This window comes from Sparus aurata, chromosome 11, assembly GCF_900880675.1.
Source record: "Sparus aurata chromosome 11, fSpaAur1.1, whole genome shotgun sequence".
NCBI lineage: Eukaryota > Metazoa > Chordata > Actinopteri > Spariformes > Sparidae > Sparus > Sparus aurata.
Window position 1 is genome coordinate 6325865 of NC_044197.1, and position 14037 is coordinate 6339901.

General features: G+C 41.7%; 1 protein-coding gene across 2 annotated transcripts in view; it reads right to left on the reverse strand.

Moving 5' to 3' along the window:
* The window catches only part of tmem131 (transmembrane protein 131), a 34562-nt gene extending 24944 nt beyond the window's left edge, over positions 1-9618 (reverse strand). Inside the window, exons 1-5 of one of the 2 annotated variants that reach the window (XM_030432680.1) lie at positions 9259-9618; positions 6135-6196; positions 5952-5992; positions 2171-2239; positions 988-1108 (exon numbers count right to left, since the gene is read on the reverse strand). In XM_030432680.1, the coding sequence (XP_030288540.1) occupies positions 988-1108; positions 2171-2239; positions 5952-5992; positions 6135-6196; positions 9259-9421 (456 nt within the window). In that variant the 5' untranslated portion in view covers positions 9422-9618. The remainder of the gene's footprint in view (positions 1-987; positions 1109-2170; positions 2240-5951; positions 5993-6134; positions 6197-9258) is intronic. The other variant, XM_030432679.1, reaches the window with a different exon arrangement.
* Positions 9619-14037: the final 4419 nt, after the last annotated feature.

Consider the following 14037-nt stretch of genomic DNA (forward strand, 5'->3'; position numbering starts at 1 on the left):
TCTTGCACTGTGCTGGGATCAGCTGCTCACTGACGGTGATCATAATTCACGGTGACTGGTCACACTGTGTTGGCATTGGTGTTTTATTATGTGTTGATACTAATATGATTCCATGACAGAGGATGTTGGAGCATGTGCTTATCCAGTCTTGCTTCGTCTAAACTACAGAGTGGACAGTAGAGACTCATATGGTCAGTTAGACCATCCGTGTAACAATCTGAACCAGCAGGATGAACTTTGTTGGTCTGAGCAGCATGAGGTCACATGGCCCGTTCACTGCAGTGAGTTTTCTGATCCACAGCGAGACACAGAACGAGTCCATCTTCCTCACAGACGAAGTATGTCAGCCGTTTTTGACCCACTGCATCCCGTTTCTTTGTTTGTTTCTAATAACCTCCACTAAAGCGCATGTGTCATGTTTAAAGAATGTGTAAACCGTGACTGGATTATACCGCTGCTCACTTTTCCCCGCCTTGTTTACTCTGTGTTCATGTTTCCCTTCATACACCGCTATTCATCCACGCGCCGTCTCTAGACTACATTCCCCAGAGAGCTTTGCTGTGGTCGCATGTTTAAATGACACGTGTCATTTGCATGGGGACTTCCTACTTTGGTGTCAGCGTCTGTGCGCTGCCGATTGCTGCTGATGCCTGAAGAGTGTTTCTGACTAGCCGGGTTTAAAACTGGCACCTGAGAGACACCGTGTTTCCTGATCAGCGTCTCTTGTTTGCAATGCATACGCGAGCTTATCACGCTGGTTAATGTTTAAAAAAATGCCTCGTGGAGCATGATGATCAAATTACGTGGCGTGATCAACACACAGCCACGTGACCTGAAGATAAAGGGAACCTCAAAAGGATAACCTCATAAACCCAAGGTTATATATAACTTATAAGATAAGCATGAGATGTGTTGTGACAACTCTACTTAATAACAATGAATAAATCAATGTGCACACACAGTGATTGTAAAGTGATGTGTACTTACCCTATTCTGGAAAAAGGATGCATGAAAATGTGCTGTTGTTGCCGATATTGATATCAAACTAATTTGTTCTGAGCTAGGATTATGTAAATAAACTTTCTCCATTTTTGGCATCCCAACGGGCCTGTAAGTGAAGAAAAGAAGCCTTCGTAAGAGCAAGTAAATGACAACATGTTTAAAAAGAGACTGAAAAGTAATTACAGTATTATATTATATGGATGGAATATCCAAAAAAGAAACAAACATAATTCTGACAATAACGTGAAATCTAAACATTGTGAACAAGTTTGGTGCCAAATTTCAAAAGAGACCTTTTATTATTTTTTCTTTTCTTTCCTTTATAGTGTCATATAGTAAGTTTAATAGGTCAAAGTCTGCACCAACAGAGGCTCGTCTCTCCCACTCAAAACACTGCTCCTGAAACGCCTCGTCAGTCTGAAGAAAAGGCCACCAAATGTTTATCATGATGGATTCCTTCTTGGTCAAATGAGTTCCCGATAGACCTTAGGAAAATCCTTGTGTGGGCAGTTGAATGACATTCCATACTCCAAACACAAGTAAGGCAGATGTGAACGTGTCCATCATGCTAACCTCTGATGCAGTGCTAATCTAATCCCTATGTTGTTCCTGCTGTATTAGAAGCGGGGGGGGGAGAATTTCTCAAATTCTCATTTTCATGCCCTTCATACATTCACAGCTGATAAGTGGACTGTTTTTATTGAGGAAGTAGGACACAGCTGGATCTCTCGCTGTGAGCTGGTGGTGGGGTACGCCGCTACTATGAAGAGCTTCTGAGTTGTTTGCTTAACACTGAGGTAGGCCACGCTCGGAGCTGAGCAACGCAACATGGGTGTGCACCTCCTGTCAAAGTAATCCATGAAGTTTGGCTGAGGTGACGCTCAGGTGCTGGCCCCGTGAGAACACATTTGGTTTTGTTACGTGCTTTAAATGCTACTTCAGCATCACTCGGCTCATTGTTGACCACCTCAGAGACCCTAAAGCTTAATATAACATACAAGACTTACTGACTAAGCACACGTACACTGGGTTGAAAATGTTGTCTACAATCGCATCTATTACACGAGTCTCATGTCTCTTCTAGTCGAAACAATGTGACGTGTGACATAAACACAGATTCTATGAAAACAAAACAATACATTAGTGTGAGAACATGACAAACACTCACTGTTCGTGAAAGTCCAACATTGGGGGTTCGAAGCGTATAGGTCGGCAGTTCCCACGGTGCGGGGAGGTGCTGCAACAGACAGGAAGATGTGACAGTGGCAGCAGCAGCAGCAGCAGGATAGGAAAAATAGTATCCATGCTTGTGTGCATTTCAAACAAATGAGAGGCTAAACACACAAGCACAGACACCACAGCCTGTGGCCAGGCTTTCCTAACACTAGATTAAGATAGCCATGGGACCACTCCCAGTGGCAGGGCACTGTTTCCATACTGAAAATCTCAACGAAAATCCGTTAATATAGAGAAAAAAATAAAATGCATTTCTACTCGTCACGCCCACAGTGAGCCGTGTCCGTCTCACACAAAGGCGACAACTCATGAGCATCGGCTGCACCCGCCTTGTTATAGGACACAGGCATAACTCACCAAACCTGTTTCACAACAGGTGTACATACAATATCTTAACAACAGACAAAGCCGTCCCTAAAGAGAAGCAGCTCCTCACTGGTGGCGCTGACACACAACAGAAGTATGTAACAAGAGCCATTATTTAAATCTTATGGAAAGAGAGGCTCATCGGTGATACAGGTGTGGTACAGGTGTGGTACATGAGCAATGCTAGAAGATGTTTGACGCTTGAAAAAAAAGGCTGAATGAATCGTGCTCATTTTATCAAGAACGTACAGAACCGTCGCAGCTGGCCACAAAGATATTACACATTTTATTCTTCCATCTTTAGCATCATGAACTGCTGTGATGGTGCCACACACACCACCCACTAACACATCTCTCACCTATAATCAGTCTAACATCACCCTGGAGTCACACAATTTACCAGAGATCAATTACACCCATTTACTACCGAGCCTACGCGTACGGGGGCAGACAATGGCTGCAGCAGCGAGCTCCAATAGCAGAGCCGGCTGGAGACGGGATGGATTTCCATCCCCCGAGGCGCACGGTAATCCACACAGAGTCACAACCGTGCACTGCTCCTCCTAGATAATCTGTCATCTACCAGCCTGTCCTCGCCTCTCTCATTAATATAACAACTACTGACAAAATTCTTGCGGGATTAAGGATTCAAATGGATCCTGGCTGTGAATTCTGTGTGGCCTGTCGCTCGCCGCTTCAGAGCTAATGTGTTGAATGTCGGCGTGTAATTGGAGTAGCCGGTGGAGATCATGCTGAGAGGCCGTGCCTCTTGGCCTCAGGTCTACATACGTCCGGTCGCAGGCTACTTCTTAGAGTGAGTGCATAAAACGTTTCGACTGTGAAAAGCATTTTTAAATTCCTGCGAAAGTGACCACAGCATGCTGGCTGCACAAAAGAAGAGCCTGCTGGCAAATAGAGAGGAGATAATAATTAACAGCAGAAGATTTCCACACTACACACAAACAGAAAAAAAAGGGGAAGTTCAAAATTAAAAAAAAAACTGAAACAACACAAACGGCAAAATACACTCCCCCCCAACTCAGGGGAGTGGCCACGCTATGCCCGTGCAAGATAACCCTTTTATGGCTTAGGACATGGTGTACAAATAGTTAAAGGCTCGCCGCCTGCTGCACCGAGACAAAACACACATGTGTAATGTCAGAACAGAGTGCTGATGCTATGTGGACGCTGTGGCACCAAAACACTGACTTTTACAAGTGTACTGCCTTGTAAACAGTAGTTACTTGTTGGAGCTGTTCTACCTGTTGGACACATGGCCCTGTCCACACTGCCACATACTTACGTCCTTCAAAATCTCTGCAATGTACAGCCAGTTCAGTGGACTCTTTATGCTGTTCTTGCACAAAACACTATAGTTCACGCCAAGATACAAGAGTGTGATGTCTGCCTGCGACTGACACTAGAAGACAAACTATAACTTCCCCAAATCGCTCTCCTGCCAGCAGAGCTCAACATGAGCCCAAAATGGTGGAAAAACACACAAGTTGCTGGTAGACTTGCTTCCCTCGCCAGCTTAAACAACAAGGGAGAGACTGATTGAGTAATTTTCCAATTACGGTTATCTGTGTTCTGTGTCCAATTGCCAATCAAACAAATTAATTCAAAAATGTGCAGCTTTGGGCTTGGCTGCAGCATTATTTCTCTGTCTGTAGTCACCAGTCTGTCGTCCGCCCACAACACTCTCCGACTGTCTGCACGTCTACAAGTAATAGCCTATCAAAAGTGAATAATTTGAAACTGCAGGGCAAGTTATTAAAGTTGGCAAATAAATGTAGAGGAGTGGAAGTGTTACGCAACAGAAAATGGAAACACTTTTTCAGCGATTTACAGCAACCTGTAGGTTTGGAGAAGAAACCAGGAATCTTAATATTTACGATATCAACGAGGTATTAATACAAACTCAGATATGTTTATTTTTTCCATAACTGAATAAACAAGCTGTTCTCAGAGGAAAATAAGGTCCGCTGTTTAAAGCTAGAAAGGTGGCAGGGTCCGCCAAATACACACAAAGTAAAACAGTATAAATCTGTGTTGTCCTTTAAAGTCAGTTTGTTTATTCGGTCATAAAAACAAAGAGAGTCTGTTTATTTACTTGATCTAGGCTTTTTTTTTTAAATCAGTCAACACAGATCTTTCTCTTCTGTCATTACGCCAAATCTACTGGTTATAACTCTTCTGGATTACTTATAATCAGCATCAGTCAAAATCCGTTAAAACAACGATGCTAATGTATCGAAAATCATCTGCTTCATCAGTGTGGCCACAGACTGACACATTAGCTTCATGGCTCACTTGACTAAGTAGCTGTTGCGGCTGAGAGGCACACTGCGGTCTGGCGTAATGACAGGTGACAGACAGAGAGGTCTTCCCGGCCACTCGAGTCACCAACAGCACATGTTTCAGAGAGCTGGGTGGGGGGGGGGGGATCTCTGTTCTCTTCTACTTTGTCTGTGACTGTTGCTCATGTTAAAGCTGGGAGTATGACAGTGTGCTGCCGTGTCAATTCAGTTCAAGACCTCCTCAAGCTATATTAAACAAATCACTGTGAACTTTGTCTAACAAGAGGAGACGCCTGAGCGTAAACGACTGGTGGTTGATCTGAAGTGCACAGAGGTGTGGAATCAGTTTATTTCCGATGTCATTTTCAGCTGAAACTGTAACTAAAAGAAAAGAAAACACACGGTGAACACATGGTGGTTCAGCTTATCTGATCTTTTTCTCGTGCTGATTTAATGCACAGCGTTGCTTTGCTACCCTCTTTGATATCTACACAACAGCACATCTTGGACTGACTGCTAGTTTGGGGTAAACTCAAGCTGTCACTTTCTCTTTGGCATCAAACATACGTTAATACATGAACTACACGTATATTATTTGAAATATAGTTAAAAAATATCTTTAAATCATGTGTAAGAAAGTCCATGCTGTGGAGGTTTTCTGGTCGAATGTTGCTGTTCAAATCTCAAAATATGACTCTGTATCTTTCATATCAGCTTGTGTTGGTTAATTTATATGCATATAACTTAATCTTTTCTTATAAATGAAAATGAGCATTGACACCACAAGATACTGCATATACCATCTTCATTGGCGCAATAAAAATATTTCGACATCCACGTTCACAAAAGGAATGCAATCCAGCTGCGGTAAATGATTAACGCGGTAGGTGTAGGATAACAACCTCTGCCAACCTGGGTATAGCCACACAGATATAATGGCATTTAACTATGCAAACATGCCTTTGTTTGGCGTTCATGGTGCAATGGGTTAGGGTTGAGGTTAAGTGAGTGGAAGTATACTGATGAAGGGAAAAAGAGAAAACTTACCTTTGTTGATGATATAAACTAAAATCAATGTCAGACTCCGCCTGCAAAAAGAACAGAGACACAAGGTTTCATTTAAAATGGGATGTAAATAGACAGTGCATTATTACATTCAGAGGCCAATCAACAAGTAAAAGTCATGTTTTAATGACAACGACAAAGAGGAAATGAGGTAGTAGCACTCACCTGTAAAAGTCTTCCCTCATCAAAATGTAAAACTTCTAGAATTGTGTCCGACTGAATGAATGCTGCAAAAACAACGACAGGAAGAACTCATGAGTGTGATCACAGGCATCGAAAAGGGCAGCAGTCTCACAGTTTTGAACATTTAAAAAGGGTGGAATATGTACAAAGTTTAGCTGGACCTAATGATAGTCTGTGTATTGTGTTGCAGAAGTGTGCTAACCAGCTAGCTCTGTCCTGTCCCAGTCTAAAGCTCCTGTGCTAGCAGTGTAAACAACAACAACACGCCCCCAGTTCTCTGAACTCAGAGTCTGGACTGCCAGCTACAAAGCTAACTGAGCTAACTAGCTAATAGCAGCTACAGTTAGCAGCAGTTAGTGGTTACACTAGTGATGTATAATGCCTCCTTATTATGTTTCGCATATTCATCCGACAGGTGGCCGATTCTAACACACTGCACCTTTAACGCCGCCTCCCAAACCTCCAAATTGAAAGTCATCCCTTGCCAGTCATCATATCTTCCTGACCCACAGAGTTTTATTACTGGTAAAGATAACTCCGGACTTAAACCTCAATCTCTTCAATCTCCGGACTTAACTTCAGGGCCGACAAGAGACAGATCAGGGCTGAGATCAGTGCTCACATCCTGCTACGCACTGTGTGAAAGTTTGGCGTGTAATCCATAGTGTACCAAGAGAGGAAACATTTCATCTGTCACCATGAACACATGACACACTTGACTGGTTGAGGATGTTAGGTGTCAGACCACAGGGCTCACAAAAGTACACACTCATATTCTTTCGTTTTGTGCTTGAAGATCAGTGCATTCCTTTGTAACTGCCCTAATAAACAGGATTTTGAGGGTCGCATGTTTCATGTTTCAACTGTCAAGTTACTCACTCAAAAGTATGAATCTAAAAGCTTTGAGAGCCTAAACTCCAACTCAGCACTATTACGCTTTCACTCTACTGACAGGCTTTTCACCTGACACCACCAAATCCCACAGCTTGTGCGGCGAGATCGTGTTCACAGCTCACACTGTCAGCACAGGACCCTGTTGGTATGTTGAACTGACAAACTAAACTGCTGCATTCATTTAACAACCATCTCACGCTGGCTGTGAAGTGTGTTTGAGGTTAAAATGCCACAGCACACACACAGGTGATCTAATCACTTCAACAAGTCTGTTTCATTTCCTTTTCAGATTTCACCACTGACATTCAATGAGTACATCCAGCTAACATCAATATGTAAGAGTAAAACTATCAACAGGTTTTAAATAAATAGCAGTTTTGACATTATGACATCTATGTACTGTGATATCTACTGAAGTACACATGCTAACCAGCTAAACCCAGCCTGTCCCTGTCCACTCCTCTGGTCTTGAAAGCTCCAAGTCTGAACCACTCACAGCAGCTGAGGTCAGGAGCACTAATCGACGATATGCTGTCCAGTTTTTGTTTTGTTTTGAGCATTACTTCTCTGATTATTCAGCATTAAGCATGGTATGATCTGAAATGTTTACATTATGATTATCCTGCCCAACATGACCGCAATTCACAATTTTATCGCAGTAATCATGGAAACATAATTCAAAAACATTTGGTCAGACAACACATTTTTTTCCAGTTAGGACACATCTTTTTTTTTTAGTGAGAAACAATCAAAGAATCTCAAGTAAGTAATCATAAAAGATTTCGGTTTTTAGTTTGGAATCTGTAGTATTAACACACATCCAATTTAACTTGTTTTTGTGAGGGATACATTGTGCAAGCCGAGCCTTCAGCCACGACGACAGGTGAAGGCGATTCAAAATAAAACAGGAAACCAATATAGGACTGTATGTCAGCGACAGAGACGGTCATTCAGTATCTCGATTCACAATTATCCTGATAATGAAAACAACGATTGACTAATCAACTAATCAACACAACAAGCAGGACAAAATTCATGCTCTTAACAAATACACACGATGGTGCTAAATCTGTCTGAAGCATGAATTAACAGCTGTTTGTCACCTCTGATCACCAAATACAACTATGAGTTTCGCTGTGACTCTCAAACTGAAAGGAAGCTGGAGAGTTGAATCATTTCTCTCTTTGATCACCATTCACAAGTCACTGCATCTGGCATGGGCCTGTGTCAATCTGTACAGATAGTAGTGCAAGTGAAGCACACACAGCAGTGATCTTATTCACACTGATTTAGTTTGCTGAGCTCGCAGTGTTGACTTTGGAAGTAAAGTGACTTCACAGTGTTTGCCAATTAACCCGTTCAAGTGCATTTCTTGGGAGACAAACGCCTGGATCGTGTTGCAAGTTTCTCGGAGCCCATGTAAACAATTTATCGGCGGCAGACACGTTTGAGAGTTGCCACAGCTTATCTTGGACGTGGACTGCAGCTGTCCGCTCCCCACTGGCAGACTTATCACTGTGACCTGACAAGATCAGTGGATCTGACAGCTGGACACTTCAGTCCGCTGGAGAAATAACATGCGGCTGTCATTTGGCCAGCGGACCGATCACTGCTCAGCTGGGACCTTAAAAACCATAACTCACAGCCACGTTTACAGTCACCTGACTGATTCAAACATTTCCTTTATCGAGCCCAGTATGAGGAAGTAGAGTTAGGTGCCCTGCCAGCGACATGAAGGCAGCGGTGCCATTTATATTTGCAATCTGACTTATCTCTTAATTCCAATGCATTAAGATCATACAGCAGATGATGTCATCTAACATTGGTACTAGCCGTGATGCTAACAAGCTGCTCTTCCGCCTCTGCCTTGTACTGTTTTGTATGTTTGTTAGGTTGAGTGTTAGCCTAACTTAGCCTTATATGGAAGGAATGACAACATAACAAACTGCACACGAAGCTAGTAACGTTAAAAGGCCACACAGAGCTAACTAAAGCAGCACTTTCATTTCCAACGGACGCTGTGTTTTTAGCCAGCTCCGCTTCTTCATGAAATGTTGTCAATGGCAAAGAGAAAAAAACAACTACATTTTAGCAGTAATGTTAGCAGGTTAGCTGAGATAAAGTTGGCCCGCAGAGGTAACCTCAACCGCACACTTCGTAGAAATGTCTACGGAAGTTAGCGCTAGCTAACGTAGCCAGCTAAGTTACAAACCTTGATTATTGGCCCGCGTCGTTTGAATAAAAGCAATAAATAACATCCTCAATAATCCGATACATGGCGCTCTTGTTCTTGTGTGAGAACCCGGGGCTCTTTCTCCGCTCGCCATGCTGCAGATCTTTCTGTTACGATAACAACCGAGCGAGTGTGCGGACATGCCCGTGTAAACCTCTGCTGACTCTGTCAATCATAGCCGTGGTGGAGAAAAAAACTCGGAGTCAACTGAGCAGAAGCTAACTACTGAACAGGACGTTGGCCTCTCTTCTTCTTCTTCTTCTTCTTCTTCTGCTGCTTCTTCTTCTTCTTCTCTTCTGCTTCTTCTTCTTCTTCTTCTTCTTCTCTTCCTCTTCCGCCTCATTGGTGCCGCGTCACGGCCTTCACGCGCACAGCGGTGTGTACTGCAGCCTGCTGCTGCGGAGTGATCGGGGGTCTCTGCGGGTCTAACTGACACAAACATGCACGTTTTGTCTTTTTTATGTGTTTTTATTTATTTTTATACAAGTGCAGACTGTTTAATCAAGCTCAGGCGAGTTATACTTGCTGGATATTTACTCTAATTCACCACTTTAATGTAATTACTACTGTTAATCGTTAATTAATCGGTCGAATTTTATTTTTATTTTTTTTATTTAAATAGGCCAGTTTATTATTTTGGTGATCTCTCTAGTGCTGGTATATGTTTTATTTTTAATTCAAACCTTTATCAGTTAGTTTTTATCAATGGTGAAAAGTAACTAAATACATTTGCTGAAGTATTATAGGCTACTTAAAGGGACAGTTCACACAAAATGTCAAAATTCAGTCATTATTTGTTTTCATCCCCACGCCGATGAGGACTCGAGTGAAGATTCCTCATCCACAAAACATCTCTGGAGCCTCATAACCGAACGACGTTGTAGTTTTTAAGTAGACTGGGGAAAAAAACAACAGAGAAAATATATAAAATGAGCTTGTGCATCCATGCTAACACTTTTAGCCTAGAAGCTACAGGGAAGATTTTGGCCTTAAAGGGGAACTTTGTTGTTTTTGGAGAAGTAATTCAAACTCAGAATTTTTATATTTACAATATTAATGAGGTAATACTAAATACTCAAAAAATATTGACACTGTTTAAAGATAGAAAGGTGGCAGGGCCCGCCAAATATAAACAAAGTAAATCAGTATATATATCAATTCAGTTTGTTCAGTGATGAAAATGAAGAGAGTTTGTTTATTATTAAAAAAAATAATAAATCCACAATAAATCAGTGAATAAATATCTTTCTCTTCTGATAAAAATGTGTCCCTCCAAAACTACAAAGTGCACATTTAAGAAGGGTTTAAATAAAGTCTATTTAAATCAATTTGTGACTTTTGAATGTGGCCATTATCTTGTTTATTAAGTTGTGTTTCTACAATTCAAAACGAGTCCCCATCTACTTCAGTTAGAAAATGTTTTATGGACTACAAAACTTTCCATCGGCACGGGGCTGAGTAGATAATGATTGAACTGTTATTTCGGGATGAAATGTTCCTTTAAGCACAGGTAGGCATACTTGTACTTTACTCAAGTACTTCCCACGCTTTTTTTTTTTTTTTTTTTTACAGCTGAAGTTATCTCTATTTTATCTGCTCTCTAATTGCAGTTTATTTTATTGATCTAATCTGCTTCCTTCCTTTCTTTGCTGATCTCCCTCGGGGCCCAAAAGAGCAAAATTCTAGGGGTTTAAACACCGATGCAGTGACCAGGAGAATATATCAAAGACGTTTCAAGAAAGCAAAAGATTTTAGATTTAAAAAATTAGGAAAAGCTCTTCGTTGCGGTAGGAAAATTAAAGTAGAGTAATGGTTAATGTTTGACGTGCAATAAAGCCAATTGATCGCCGATAGTGGATATTTATGGACCAGACTGGGGGTAATCTACGATAACATGAGACATGGGAACGTATATCGAACATGATAAGCCAGGCTGTTCTTTAAAGCAGTCACTTAACGCTGATGATATTTGACTCTCTGGTATAGTTTGGTAACTCGATATTGCCGGTGAACCCTCCATGCCCGACCATGCCGGTGACAGTTTGAGGAGTATCGCTGACTTGTGACTGGGAGCGATGAAACCTTGTTAACGTCTGCTGTTTCAATATCGACCTTTAGAAAGAATAATTCACCAGTTGTAATGACTAATTTCTTCTACATCCACTGTGATCGTATCGCCTCAGTGAACCCACAGTGAGCAAACACTCGTAAACTTAGTACTCGTTTGATGATTATAGGGTGACAAAGGTTAGCGACTTTCTGCTGGGTGCCACACCTTTTCTTATCGTCAGCGGCGCGCTGTCAGTATGGAGGATGATCCTTGCTACTGTTACCTCCCCATCAGAGATTAACACAGATCAGGGTGGAGTAATTGAAATCATGTTTTTGCTATCTGGACTGAGATAGATCAATAAATGCTACATCAGACAAGTTTCGAGTCACTGAAGCATTTTCTGTTTGTCTTGCTTCTTTTCTTGTTTCTGCAATTAAAGATGTCTAATTTTACTTCCTAAAAATTAAAGGTGCAATAGGTAAGAATCAGCCACCTGTTGTATATCTGTAGAGTAAATGCTAACTGCTTGCTGCTGCTGCTAACTGTAGCTACCGTTAGCTAGTTAGCTCAGTTAGAGTGACCTTGGAGCACCGAGGAACAGCTGATGTGTGTCTCTGCAGCACAATGCACAGATGTCCTGAGGGGGTTTTACGAGTCAAACTTTTGGGAAGTTGCGGGAATGTCAAAAAGTTATCAAATGAGTCATCACTGATGAACTTGTGGTCACTTTTGTAGAAGGAACCAACAAGAAATAACAGTACAACAATACCTGGTGTAGCCTACGAGGTCATTCTTTGGTAAACAATTGTGGAAAATGTTAAATAATTAATGGTGTAATAAGTTTCAGAATCATTATATAGCTTTAAAGGGGCAGTTTAACTTTTACTCACTAGATAAATCTAATAATATAATGATGGATTTTGAGGAAATAAGTGACTAATGGTGCCAAACCTTTGGCAGACAAAAGAAGCTGTTATATAATTTCACTTGAATGAGTACAGGATCATTGTAGTTTTGAAGTTGTTGAATGACGACAGCTCATTTCCTCCTTCGCATATTTCAAAAATGAGAGTCACCTCGATTCAACTTCCCTTTTTTTTCAAACTAGTTCTGGCGGGCAACTGCCAAGAGTCCCCAGGGGACCTCAACACCCACAGTTGTTCCAGTCATCTGGGTGTTTATAATTTGATTAATGGAAAATGTGTCCTAAATGTAAACCACTGAGGTTAAACTGACGGGCCCTCCATCCCCCATCCTGTGGCCTTGTCTTGTGTAAGGACCCTTAATCTTAAAAATCTAGTTTGAAGATCTCAGACGACACCTTGTATGCTGTTTGTGTTTTTACGTTCCTTCTGTGTTTTATATACTGTATATTCTTGAGTTCTCCAAAGTTAAAAAGGTCAAGATCCGCACCAACAGAAAACACAGCTCCTGAAACGCCTCGTCAGCAGTCCCGCCTTTAATTCTGACTTTTTGACATCACAGAGTCACATATTAGAAAAAATTATGAACTTGAAAATGAGCATAATGTGTCTTTAACTGTCTTTGTAACATAATACACACACACACACACACACACACTCACCCATAATAGATCATTTGTGTAGCAAGTAATCACCATTTAGAAAAACGTCTGTAGAACAGTGTAGAAGCACCGTAAGGCTGCAATCAGCCATTATCACCATTATTGAAACATCTGTTATTTTCTACAATAATGAGTTGATTGTTCAGAGGATAAAACATCATCTATGGCCGTCATTATTCCAGGAAGCCCGAGTTAAAATATGCAAATAGCTTCCGAAAAATTATTCAAATGGACCAACGGTCAAAAAAATCAAAGACACTGAGGTTACAATCACAGGATAGAAGAAGCTAGTACCTGTGAATTTCTACCATTGTAGAATGTGTGGAACCTAATCTGGCCATGGTCGTCCAAATGTCATGCTTGAAGATGGTTTACATGTTTGTTGCTGAAGCTGACGACATGATGGATGAAGCTCATGGAACATTTGGGGAACCACTGACAGGAAGAGAGAGCAGAGCTGAATGTTGCCAGAGAGCTGTAACCCAGAGAGGAACAGTCAAAACACAACCTCCCATAACTCTGTTCCAGTAAACACATGAGACAGCAGAGACTATGTTACAGCACACAGGGTCTCTATCACAACAAAACAAAAGATGTTTACCGAGTATTGGGTGGGAGGTAGAGAGAGTACAGATCTCCTGGAGGAATAAACACCCAACGTCAGATCAGATTCGGCTCTGATTCTGAGCTCAGAGGTCACTCTGTTTTGTAATGTTTACTTTTGAGGAAAAATGTACTTCACGTCATGAACGTAACATTGCAGAGAGGAGAGGGGAAAAGAAGACAGAGAACTGGAGTCTCAAGTGAGTGCTGAGGGTAGTCAGAGTTGACCCGATCCCTCGGTTGTCGCTGGATAGGTATCGCTCGCTATCTTACGGCTGATGTTCAGTAGAGTGATCCGGCTGTTTGGAGCGATACAAATAATGATCCTGCAGTCAAATGCTGCTGGTGAACAAACCACGTGACTCAACACAAACATCCATGGACGAGGTGATGTTTAGTTTATTCACGTTACGTTCAGTCACATTCACAGACCTCCATCCTCAGTCTGTCCCGGAGGTGAAAGCGACAGGCTACCGAAGAAACACACCATTATTCACTTGAGTGAACGTTGGAAACA